General features: G+C 40.7%; 2 protein-coding genes across 3 annotated transcripts; one reads left to right on the top strand and one right to left on the bottom strand.

The window, feature by feature from the left end:
* The first annotated feature begins 77 nt into the window (after window positions 1–77).
* On the top strand, window positions 78–7,218 carry LOC104957452 (uncharacterized). Of its 2 annotated transcripts, none has more exons than XM_010785099.1 (17): window positions 78–926; window positions 1,020–1,112; window positions 1,207–1,403; window positions 1,936–2,108; window positions 2,261–2,399; window positions 2,699–2,818; window positions 2,995–3,114; window positions 3,227–3,329; window positions 3,498–3,609; window positions 3,692–3,945; window positions 4,034–4,295; window positions 4,373–4,773; window positions 4,854–5,141; window positions 5,238–5,414; window positions 5,520–5,624; window positions 5,702–5,793; window positions 5,931–7,218. In XM_010785099.1, exons 1-17 carry the CDS (start codon window positions 777–779, stop codon window positions 6,004–6,006), a joined length of 2,862 nt encoding a protein of 953 aa, XP_010783401.1. In that variant the 5' UTR covers window positions 78–776; the 3' UTR covers window positions 6,007–7,218. The 2 variants fall into 2 exon arrangements, with proteins under 2 accessions (XP_010783401.1, XP_010783395.1); XM_010785093.1 differs by having other exon boundaries at window positions 3,495–3,609.
* Window positions 6,158–11,441, bottom strand: dnaja2b (DnaJ heat shock protein family (Hsp40) member A2b). Its single transcript, XM_010785109.1, has 9 exons — window positions 11,285–11,441; window positions 9,985–10,044; window positions 9,380–9,606; window positions 9,202–9,282; window positions 8,959–9,092; window positions 8,649–8,845; window positions 8,356–8,500; window positions 7,905–8,032; window positions 6,158–7,794 (listed from the first exon to the last, which is right to left on the bottom strand). Exons 1-9 carry the CDS (start codon window positions 11,360–11,362, stop codon window positions 7,606–7,608), a joined length of 1,239 nt encoding a protein of 412 aa, XP_010783411.1. The 5' UTR covers window positions 11,363–11,441; the 3' UTR covers window positions 6,158–7,605.
* Between the last annotated feature and the right edge of the window lie 1,052 nt (window positions 11,442–12,493).

The following is a 12,493-nucleotide window of genomic DNA, read 5'->3' as shown; positions in this document are numbered from 1 at the left end:
TTGTGCTAACGAATTTCTTCTTAAACTGATTTCCTATGAGGTTTCCTCGAATTAAATATGTGATTTTTCCAATTACAAAAGAGGTAAAAGTGTTGAAATGTAACATTTCTAATGAAATAATGTCAACTGCTTTAAGTGACAGGTTTGCTTAATTTGCAAAGATGTGACGTCAAAGTTCAACTCATATGGAGAATAATGTTTCAAATAATAAATGAATAAGGGATGATTATAGACTAGGATTTAATTGGCACTTCTTTAATCTATATTCCTCTCAGTGAACAACTGCTTATAAGATCAACTAATGTAATTCCTGTTGTTATAATACCAATACTAATGACATTTCTCATTTCTAATGAGACATTGTTAAAAAATCTGCAAGAAATGACAGGCCCATAAAATGCAGTTTTACCATGAATTTACCAGTAGGATCTGTGACAATTTATATAATGTATGCCTCAGGCAACATAATATACAATTTACAGGCTGGGATCGGACAACTTTCACAACTGGTGCTATGCCACAGGACCCTTTTCAGTCAGGTGTAATGTGTCACATGTGCATGTATCATATTACTCACTCTGACAGATACACTGTCACTTTTGTTGCTTGGTAACCTGATCCAGCTGTTGTCCAGAAGACAACTGTATCTATAGCAACAGCCTGTATAATTTATCAGTCCACAGTGGTGAAAACATGGAGCAGGTAAGATGTTTTGATGTTGGGTGAGAACTGCATCTGTTTTCTTTGTGTGTGTAAACTACAACTCACCTTGTTGCATGTTTCTTGAGGATTGTATCGCCGGTCTGTACCGATCCCTGGGTATGTCTGTCGGAGCAGAGTTTACCTCTGAAGATGTGAGTCTCCTCTACCTCAAAGTGTTTCATTTTTCCTCCAACACTGATGAAGCACATGTGGCCAAGAAGAAGGTAGAAACATAGTCCTATTTTAAACAACAAAGCGGCTATGGTTTCATCAAATGTCATTTGTCATTATGGGATATCTCTCTGTGCCTGTTTCAGATTGCAGGAGGTGATATTAGTTGGTCTTGTGTTGGTGAAAATGTGTTGGATGTTCTCCTTGAAATGGAAAGGGACAGAGAAAATAAGGAAAAGGTAATCATTAATTTATTTTTTCTTTACTAAATGTCATACTAACTATGATATTATTTTTTTCATCTCTACTAAGTGTCAACTTTGTTATCTGTAGCTCTACTGGGACCTCCAGCTGGTGAATGTTGGAAATCTCAACACTCTCTATATGTTGGACAAACCAGTTATTATGGATCCTTGTGTGCAGAAATGCCTCCACCAAAACACAGATCCAAATACTTTTAAAAAAGAGCTGCATGGGAGTGTGAGAGGTGTGCAGAGGCTGAGGAAGGCAGCCAGGCAGTGCTGGGCCAGGTAAGCATCTTAACCAAAATAACTTTCAATGTTACTCAAATACTATTGTTCGGAAGCCTACTTTATGTTTATGTGATGGTTTCAGGAAAGCGTGCAGATGTATGCTATACTTTCTAAACATACTGTAAGATAGGCACAAAATATGATTTCATTTACAACAAGCTTACTTCTTATATGACTTCTGCTGAAATTGGAAGTAGTGGCCAAAGTGACAATATGGAATAATGTCAAATGCTATAACATATTGAAAAAGTAGCACAAGTAGAAAAAGTAATACGTTTATCAAACTAAACCCACCTAAAGTCTTTGACATCCAATAGTCATACTTAGTGTATTCATTTTTTTTGCTTTTCTTTTTCTGTCAAAAGCCATATAGTTGTATCTTTACTAAAGCACACACTTTTACTGTTTTACTTTACCTTTAACCACTAAAAACAATTACCAGTTTCATTCCATGTTAAAACCTAGCCATTATACACTTAAGTTCGTGATTTCTATAACTGTTGATGATATGTGTTTGTGTTTTTCTTAGATTGACATCAGAGGGTGTGCACAGTGTATTGCCCCCCCAGCAGGGCAGAAGCCTCGGGGTACGGCATCAGGCCTGGGGCTGTGTCTCCACGTCAGACGTCCTTCTCTTGGTGGAAGTGAAGTATGATGTGGTGACCCAGCTGCTTTACACAGAAATGCTGCAGGAGCACTACAGTAAGGAAACGTTTCTCTGAACATTTGCCGCAGTATAACACAGACAATCTCTTCAATTCTAAGTATAACTTCCTCTTATCATGGATCCTGCTCCAGGTGCTTCACATTCCTGTGTTTTCTTTTGCCTCATCTTATTTTTGGTGATACCACAGCTCTGAGTATCTGGGAGACCCTGCTGTCATGGCAACAACATGAGGAAAGGGAGGGGCTAGGAGATCGTGCAGATGAGGCTTTGGAGTCAGGAGACATGCTTCGTTTGTCGGAGCTGCCAGGAGCATTCAGAATATACAGGTAAAACACAATAATGATAATTTTCATCATTATGACATACATAATAATCAATCTGCAATTCACAGGTTATTAATTAAGAGGAAATAATAACAAAGTATCAAAAATGTCAACAAACATCCAAACCAATATAGCAAAATGTCTTGTAATAAAGTGACTATTCAGGGAGCAATAAAAATAACGCACCTTTAGTTATTTATAAAAAAAGATATTGTACTTAATGTTAAGCTTAGAAATCTCCTTCCAGGTTTCCTTAATGAGCATCAAACATAAACACAAGAATAAAAATCACTCTCCTGCAGGGCCTGCGTGAAAAGCCCTCCTGAGTCCAGGGAACAGTCATGGTCTGCCGTGTCGCTCCTGTGTGAGCTACACACATTTCGTCAACAAGAAAAGGACACTCTAACTGTCCTGGGCCAGAGGTAAGTACTCACACATTGGAGTAGGTCAAGAATATCAAACCATTTCAAATTAGTTCTTGATGTACTCATCTTGTACCTACAGTATAACAAGTTAACACTAATTCAAGGAATTACTTGTGAGGTTTATATGGCTGTGAATACATGCTGAGTTTATTCATTAATCTCTTCTCTTCCAGGCTGGACAGGGAGAGCCTGAGACTGTTGTGTTTATTCATCAGTTTAGCAACTCTCAGAGCCCAGAGAGAAAAGATGTCCTACAGCGCTCTGCTGGCAGCTCGGCAGTCCTGGGAGACATGGTGAGCAAATGCTTAAAGTGAACGGTGAAAGAGGAAACTATCTCCATGTCTTTATGCACTTTGCACACTCAGCTTCATGTGTATGCTATCTGTCCCACATATATCTTCTCAGGCCACATGTAGAGAGTCCCTGCAGAGCAGAACAGGCGACCCTATGGCTACATGGTGAAGAGGAAGAGCAGAAGAAAGACTTTATCTCAGTGTCACCACAGCAGGTAAGGTCAGATGTCTTGTTCTGAGACATAAGCAGCATATCAGGTCATATCATTGCTCCTAAAGTAATATTATTTTCTGAGTATATGTTTCTTGAGTATTGGCAGAAAGAAAAACACTGCAGTAGTTGTATGAGCATCAGAACGAAAGCATTGGCCCTGTTTCAGCAGGCAGTGCTGCAGTTGCTGGTGCTGATTCAGGATCAGGAGAGAGAGCACCTGGTCCAGTTGGCAAACAGGGTCTCCATGGAGGATTTGCAAGAACCAGTGCCTTCAAAGGAGGGTAAATCAATATGTGCTTCTATTTCTCCTGCATGCTTGTCAGCTTGCTTTTTCTCATTATTTGTTTCTTGTTTCTTCTGCAGAAAGTAACCCGGAAGCTGCTTTGAGAAAAGCCTGTATAAAAAGGCTGAGACAAATCTATACCGGCCTGCAGACAAGCAATGACACTCAGACCCCCTTAAAGCAAACAGACCATCAGCCCCAGCCTCATATAAGCAGTCAAACAGCAGTGCGGTACAAACACCAGCTGGAGCAGTGTTCCCTGCTCCTGTTGACCCATCTGATGGAGCTCCAGGAGGTCCAAGCGACCACATTACTGCCAGCACTGAAGGACGAGGTGAGTCAGACCACCACAGCATCCAATCAAAAGATCCCACAATCTTTAAATAAAGCACCAACTGTTGTTAATTATGTGTTTCCGTTAGAGTGCAGAGAGTATCCAAGCTCTGCGAGATGAATATAAATCTGAACTTCAAGCACCGCGCTACACCAACCTCCTCCAACTGATATCAGACGCCCCTCTTACTTCAGGCTCAATACTCACTACTGATCCAAACTTAAAAGAAAGTAGCAGCAATGCTCAAAACAGCATCAAAGGGCCAGATGAAACTTCAAGCGTGGATTCAATCAGTGACCTACAGGTGGTGCAGGCCACAGAATGTACCGACCAACAGGACGTCTGTACAGGTACTGCAGACACAGCAAGGCATGCACAGATCACCAAAAACTAAAAACTGCAACTATAAAATTATGCTTTCCCCCAGGTTGTGGAGCAGTCATGGAAGATCTGCCCTACTTGGAGACCTTGTGTGTATCAGATGCAACAAGCAATACTCACAACACAGACGGGGGAGCCCAGGGTGAAGAAGGTGCCGCTGCAACAAAGAGCCCCCAGAGTTTTGAGAAACAGGGCTCACTGATCGCCTTTGCTTGGAGCCAACCAGCAGAGGATGAGACCGACTATGAGGAAGGAAGGGCAGCAGGAGCAGCACAGAGACAGGAAGTACAGTCAAGTGACACAAGCAGCACAGCTGAACACACACAGGGTGAGGAGACTTCAGCAGAGAGTGACAGAGAAGAGAAGAAACCCACTCAGCTCCGCTCTGAATCCACAGATCATCCTCACGCACAGTCTGCAGACCAGCAGGACAGCACAGTAGAACAGGTACTCTCTAAGTGTAGAGCAGATCATAACACATTGTATGACATGCATCTGATTGTATTCCCTTCTAAAATTCTCATTAGTTGACCTTCGAGGAAAGAGCAACAACTTATCGACCAGAGAAAGGAGATTTTGAATGTGACCTGCAAACAAAAGCTTTGGGAGCAGAGACCCTGCAGGCTCTAAACATCTTTGAACCTCCTGAGGTTGAGCGGCATGCTAGTGACTACTACTCTGAACTGGGTAATAAAGAGACCCCAGATGTGGACAGAGAAATGCTCGAGGTGGAAATGTGTGCCAATGAGCTGTGGGACCTGAGAGGGCCTGAACCAGCTCATGTTGATTACCACGAATACAAATCACAAGTCACAGTAAGTCTGCTGTTTCATCTTTGGGCAGACTTGCTAAACCAGTGTTTACATAATGGACTTATTTTAGTGCCATGTCTGCTGTTTCCTGTTGTAAAGGTTGACTGTAGCCCTGCAGGAAGAGAGGCAATGAGGGAATCCACACTGATGGAGAGAGAGCGAGCAAGAGAGCCTGTGTCTGCGATGGAGAGAGAAAGGACAATGCGCAACCTGGTGGACATGCAACGAAAGGTGGAACAGAGGCAGCAGAGAGATAAAGAGAGACAACTACTGAGGGTGAGAGAAAGCTGAGGAGGGATTTTAGCACAACTTTACCCAATAAAGAGAGGTGGAAAGGGGGCACTGAAAGAGTATTCAGATGTGACACAGTTTGTCTTTTAGGTTCAGGAGCATCTGTCCATCATCCACAACAGAAAGGCAGAGGAAGACCTGCTTGGATTGAAACACACTGACAGGCTAAGGCACCTCACACAAGATCTCCCACAGGTAAAATGCTGTATATTGAGATCATCTGAATAGTTGTATCCCATTTATTTATTATCAGTATTTGTATTGCGTTTTAGGAGGACAAGAATCAGCAAAAGATGGTTGTCAAAGAGCGACTGGAGCAGCTGAGAAGAGAGCGCTCCTACGTCATGCAGTCCAAACGAGCCAGGTAAGGGACAGATGTTATTCACACCTGGGTGATTATAGTATATATAGAACAATGATATACCTGGGTGACTAAGTTTACAAAACACTGTAGCAATATGTTTACCAGCACCTCCTGTACTTCCTGTCTGTATCCTCTAGGAACACTGCAGGATTTAAGGAACTTCTGGGTCCAGTAGCTCTCCACAGCAGACAACCAAATGATGGAGCAGACTGAGGAACTACAGATTCTTTAATTAATTTCTAATTGAACAAGGAGTGTTACCCAGATTAATTATCAGATAATATTCTGATGTGTGCGAGTATAATTCAGATTAACACAACATGAGAGATGTGGTGTGATCATATGAAATAAAACAGATGTCAAATTTGAAGTGAGTTGTTTATTATACAGTTAATTATCATCTCGACAAACATAAGCATCAACAGTAATGTCATTTATCAATGACCCCCCCTTTAGTTGTGTACACATTATCCCTGTTGCATACATAATGAGTCCCACAGGTGCATGTTAAGTCTACAGAGGTTCCATCAACTCTTTTATATGTGAACATACCATTTATATCGGCACTGTTGGCCATTACTCGCTTGTGTAAGAAACAATGTGACTACACAACAGACACAGCTGTAGACTTTGAATACACCTCTGGACTCGGGCTATTGCTATTTACAGGTATATGGGGACAGGAATATTTTAACATGTCAAAGGATGTAAGTTTGGCTAATAACACTACGATGGGGAGATATGTATATTACATAGATTTGGTGCGGGCCCAGTGGTTTTCCTGCAAGAGAGGGAGATCTCTCAACCCTGGTGAGCAGAGGGAAATGTCTACATGGATAGCAAATAAACATTCGGCTTTTTTACCTCTTAAAATTGACCCTATATAGTGTCCACTCACACTGCAGTCCAACACAAAGCCGTACTACCTATCGCTCTAATATGCCAGAACATTCCACAGCAGCTCACACACACTGAGCCACTGCATTACACACACACACATAAGTATCTCCTCAAACCAAATGAACAGTTCACAACTGAGGTTCAAGTTATGTGGTCTCGGACACACTAACTTTCAAACAAAACAAAGAAAGCATGTTTGATTTCCAAACTAAGAAAACATAGCTGACAGGAGCTTTACTAAGGACTTTAATATTTTAGCAATGTGACAGCCAGGGGACTTAACAGAAACCGTTCCATTTCAAAACATGACGGGTCACCTTAGAGGATGAGCTTCTAGGCTGTGCAGAGGACAAACTTTTAGGGCTGTATTCAGGTCAGCATTTATGGTAGCAGGGCACTTTGATAGCTGTCACACACTGATATTTGAACAGGTGTGGTGTCAAGATTTCTCTGTAGTGTCCTGTCTGGACCCCGGATATACAAGTGCAAGATCTTCAGCAAGAAAGCAGCATGCGCTTGTGTGTGATAGACTAAACTACACCATATACAAGATAGTCAACAATATTTGCATTTTATACACTAGACTGGTGTTTCCCACAGTGAAAGGTAAAGCCTAGGATGAAAACAGGGTGGTCCAAGTCAAGTTCATTCAATGAACCTGTTTGCTGGAAGCTATGACGAGCACTACTGTCCATAAACACAAAAATGGTCATCACGTGTCCAACAAATCACTGACTTTATGGGCACCATGGAAATGATGAGGGTGGATATAAATGTAAATGTATTTGTGTACATCTGAGAGAAACCTGCATGTATGCGTGTCATGTCTTGGACGATGTTAGCAATGGGACTGGGGGGACGTTCATGTATATATGCGTTTATGTGTGCGCACATCTTTATTTATGAGTCTTTCTATTGGTGTGCACACTGCACCCCTGGGCCATGATGACCCCCTTCCTCATCAGAACTATCATTGTAGGCCTCTCTCCTGGCTCCACTTCCTGACCCTTGACTCTTGTCAAATTCTGTCAGGTCAACTTCCTCTGCATCTGCTGAAATGACAGGGTTCTCAGTGCGAGCAGGCAGCAAGCACTCAAGTTCCTGAAAAATTACAATCGAGTTTAATACAAAATGTATTATGACATCACAATCATTCAAGAATAATAAAGTTAAGATTGTGCAAATCACGATGTTTAATGATAGTCACTCACATTCATTTTTTCGGGGCTAATCCAGTTGTTTTCAGGGAATTGGACATCAAACTTGACGTAAAGGTCTCCCTTTTCAAATGGGTTTCTGTACTGAGGCATTCCCTCGCCCTTCACCATTCGAACAGAGCCTGCCACAAAAACACATCAACAAAAAGTGTATAAAAGGCAGGAAGGAGCAATAAGAACCTTTGACTTTTTAATGTTCAAACCATGTACTATACATTGTGACATGTGCTAACAGAATTGTCAGGCAATTAAGAACTATGCTTTATACATGTCCACCACTTTAGATGTTTGGCATCATATCAAAAGTTAGTGAGAGATTAATAAAAATGACTTATTAGTTGCAAAAATGGCTAATAGAGTGTAAATCTAGCTTTAAAAAAAAAAACAGAGCATGGATTTAATAAAAGAGATCAAATCAATTACTGTGGTATGAAGACATGTTTACCTGGCTCAATGACCTTGCCAGGTGGATATTTGACAAGCAACTGACGTCCATCGAGGTGTGCGACGGTCATCTGGAAGCCACACAGAGCCTCAACCAGGCCGATGCGCTGAACAATGTGAAGGTCGTTGGCATCGCGGCGGAATTCCTGATTTAGATTGAGTTGAAAGGTTTGTTGTAGTTTCATTTTAACATCTACATCGAATAAGTGTAAAAACATCCTGTAAAGAATGTTTACTTATCTAGGACAATAAATAAATGTATTATTTGAAACCACCAGTTTTAGTTTTTTTTACCTCATGTTCTTTCTCCTGCAGCACCAGGACTATATCTCCTGGTTCGATGTTTGGTGCTTGGTCAGCTTCCCCAGTGAATGTGATCTTCTGTCCGTGCCTCATGCCTTTGTCCACATGCACCTCCAGGAGCTTGGTCTCCTTACTCACCTTATGACCCTCACACTTTCTGCAGCGGTCCTTCTCATTTATCACCTCACCTGCGCACATACAGAGATGAGACGATTTCAGAGGGACGTTGTGCTCATTTCGGTAAAATATCTGTATATGTTTAAAGTATAACACGTGTCTGAGGGTTAACAGATATAAGTACCCTCTCCATTGCAGTCTGTGCAGACGGACTGCATCTGTTGGACCATCCCAGGGGCCAGCTGTCTTATCATGATTCTCATACCTCGTCCTCTGCATGCCACACACTTCTGCACTGCTCCTGCCTTACCCCCCTGACTAAAAAGGGAAACAGCGGCATTGTTAACAGGAATGTCTATAATTGCTGCGATTAAAACTAGTTTCCAATCATGTGATGATTAAATTGAAGCATTTCAAAGCAACTCACCCATTGCAGGCACCACACAGAACATTCTTACTGAGCTGCAGTTTGGTGGTTTTGCCATTGTAGAGGTCTTCAAGAGAAACTCTGAGTGACAAAAATGGATAAGATGAGTTCAACAACACAATATATATTAGAAACACCCATTGTAAGTACCCAAACTGTTTGTATCTAACACACTTACTTCAGAGGGTGTACCATGTCATCCCCTCTCCTCCTGCCTCCATTGCGTCCTCTGCCCTGTCCCCCCATGAACCCGAACAGTCCTCCGCCAAAAATATGGGAGAAGATATCGTCCATCCCAGCTCCTCCGCCACCTCCTTCCCGTAGCCCCTGTTCTCCATAGCGATCATAAAGCTCCTTTTTTTCTGGGGTTGTTAGAACCTCGTATGCAAAACTGATCTCTTTAAACTGGAAAACAAAACAAAAGAAGAATTCAGAAAGCTTGACAGGAGACAAACAAATCCGTAGATCACAGCAAAAGGCCCACATTTTGTTTTTGATGAGCCTCTGTGACAGAGTAAAAAGAAAACAAAAAATGCAGAATGTGTCAAATTAAGTCATCGAGAAATACAAATCAAACATGGATGTACACTCACTAGGGAAATACCGTTTCATATGCTGTACTTTGATCTGTACCTTGTCTTAATACTCAAAGAGGTAGGCTGTGTGATCATAATAAACTAAGTTGACATCATTTCTAGGTCCCAATTGTTGAATAATGGAGCTGCTGTTGTTGCTAACTATGATGGTGCTAATGTTAACATGAAATACTTTGGTGCATCTTACCTTGTCTCCAGCGTCGGGGTTCTTGTCAGGGTGGTACTCTTTGGCCAATTTGCGGTAGGCCTGTAATAAACCAAACATCAAAGTGAACCAATCTGTGTTCACTCGCTGATCTATGTACCAACTCTGTCAAATAGCTCTGCTAGCAAATCACTAAATGTAGGCCTATTAAATATCCTTCGGTAGCCAAGGGCTTGACTTGCGGGCCTGCTGTCAAAAACATCAGGACACTGGGAAGAGCATCGCTGCCTTTGACATCTTCGACACTTATACTATACTTCAAAATACTTGAGCGCAAGACAACAAAAAGACATCCGAAACCCTTCTTTTGTGTTAACCTGACAAGACACAACTATCATGGTCTTCTGGCAAATCGAGAATTCACTAACATAAAATCTGAAAGCTTCATGTTGACAAAAAATCGTTTTGAAAGTAAATCACACTGTCGGTTGTCGCAACCACCTTGAATGCTGATTTCTTTGGAAGACAAAAACACATGGATGGGCGTTTGTCTTCACGTTAGATTAACATTAGGTTAGTTCATGTGGTTTACTTATGTCAAAGAATATACGAGAAATAAACATCTGGATAAATGTCTCAAGTCATGTTAGCAAGGGCCTAACGTTTAATGAGTATAAACAACCCCTAGTTGACTGATTTTGAATGGACTTTGCGGTAAACAAAGACGTATATCGTTAACGTTAGCTTACGTCGAGTGACATTAACGTTATCTAGATACCACATCCGTGGTAACCAACAAGCATCATGTGTATCGATAAACGTTTACTCAAGCCAAGTTTAGCGTCAATAAATGTTACACCAAACACCAGAGGGTTTATTTTCTACTTATTTATTTCAGACGAGTTGTTTAGACGTTACTTAATTGAATTTCAGCGCGACTTGGTTAAGGCTATTTGCTGGAATGTATCAACTGACGTCAATAGCCGGTAGGCTATCACACTCGTGGTGACCTGTTTTTCAGGCAGGCTAACTACAGCCATTTAACACTACGAACATCGCAAACATTGCTGACCTTTCAAAACCACCAATAAATAGCTTCAATGGTCTTCAAACAATGCCGTGCCATGGAGTACAGAATCCTTACCTAGCTAGCTTAGCTTACTTGCTAGACTAGCAAACCCGCTAGCTGCGTCTAAAATCATTAGCTAGCCTTAGCGTACAGTAACCTAGCTCACGTTGATTAGCTTGTTTATAGGCCACATTTCAATAGCAAGCTCTCTTTTTATCCACACGGTTTTGATCAAACCATTTGCTTTTTGTTTCGAATTGGTAACTGACGTACCTTTTTTAGTTCATTTTCAGAGGCAGATGGTGAAACTCCGAGGATGTCGTATAGCTTAGTATCCACAACGTTCGCCATGATGCTAACCGGCTACACACACACACAGAAAGTACTTCTGCGGAGGTTCAGCAGAGCAAGTCACCGGCTGAAGCTCTCAGGGGCTGCCAGATAAGACGACATACACTCACATCCATCAGAAACAAATGCCACAAAACAGTCACCACATTATTTTTAAAACAATTACTGGGCTCATGTTTTTACGTCAAATGTATCCTCATAATGTTTTTTGAATTAAATTGTGTGTTTCCAATTGGGAATGTTTTAAAATTACTTTAACATTACTTTAAGTTTGTAGTTTGTAGTATTTCATGTCATGCTACTGTAGAATTATATTCCGCCACAATTCAGATCAAGTATTTTACCCCATTGCATTTTCATGATTTTAGCTCCTGGTTAGTTGTGGCTTTCCGAAATATTAGTTTAAAGATTTTTTTTTGTAGAAGCCTAGTTCTATATTTGCTATTTTCATAACAAAATTCCCCTTACTGTATTCATGTACCATAATACACAAAAATGTCCTTGCATGTGTTACCTACTTGGCAGTAAACCTGAGTATTGTAAGGCTACTTTACAGGTTCAATATAACAATAAAACCTTTAACCAAAACCTTCATTATTATAATTTCATATTATGAATTAAAATACACTAACCCTATAAGTACTTTTGGCTTTTTAAGTATATACCCAAATCATGGAATTTTCATCTGAAGAAGTTCAGCATTTAACTAAAGTAGGTGAATTTAAAAGCCCATTCCATAGGGGCGCCAACATAATGAATTGTGGTTTAATTATGCTTATAATATTATATCTGGTGTCAGCCAGACTTTGTATCACAACATGAAGCCCCTGTTTTCTGCTTGTTACATGAAGCTTGGACATTTATATTTACCAATTAGATTAGCAACCTGAGAGGAATATTAGACACTACCTATTTAAAAAACAAAACTTGTGTAATAATATTTCCCAGCTATCATCAGGCGTTACTTTTCATATTAAGTGTAAATACATCGGTTTATAAAATATGTATTTGTTTTTAATTGAACGACCACAAAGTACATACAGCAGTCCAAATGTGATACACTTAAATCAACAGCAATATTAAAGTGGGTTACTACTTGCATGTATTACATGCATTATTATGATCCCATAT

This window comes from Notothenia coriiceps, unplaced genomic scaffold (genome assembly GCF_000735185.1).
Source record: "Notothenia coriiceps isolate Sejong01 unplaced genomic scaffold, NC01 NC01_scaffold00000791, whole genome shotgun sequence".
Classification (NCBI taxonomy): Eukaryota; Metazoa; Chordata; class Actinopteri; order Perciformes; family Nototheniidae; genus Notothenia; species Notothenia coriiceps.
The sequence above is the reverse complement of the archived record's forward strand: the minus strand, read 5'-3'. Positions and strand labels throughout refer to the sequence as shown.

Excerpts from the sequence above, each read along its gene's own strand:
- LOC104957452 (XM_010785093.1), top strand. The coding sequence starts at position 777 with ATGTTTCTTGAGGATTGTATCGCCGGTCTGTACCGATCCCTGGGTATG. Across the intron at positions 4,296-4,372 it reads CCAACAGGACGTCTGTACAG|GTTGTGGAGCAGTCATGGAA; the intron begins GTACTGCAGACA and ends GCTTTCCCCCAG. Across the intron at positions 5,415-5,519 it reads AAGAGAGACAACTACTGAGG|GTTCAGGAGCATCTGTCCAT; the intron begins GTGAGAGAAAGC and ends TTTGTCTTTTAG.
- dnaja2b (XM_010785109.1), bottom strand. The coding sequence starts at position 11,362 with ATGGCGAACGTTGTGGATACTAAGCTATACGACATCCTCGGAGTTTCA. Across the intron at positions 9,093-9,201 it reads CTGTGTGGTGCCTGCAATGG|TCAGGGGGGTAAGGCAGGAG; the intron begins GTGAGTTGCTTT and ends TTCCCTTTTTAG. Across the intron at positions 7,795-7,904 it reads TTAGCCCCGAAAAAATGAAT|GAACTTGAGTGCTTGCTGCC; the intron begins GTGAGTGACTAT and ends GTAATTTTTCAG.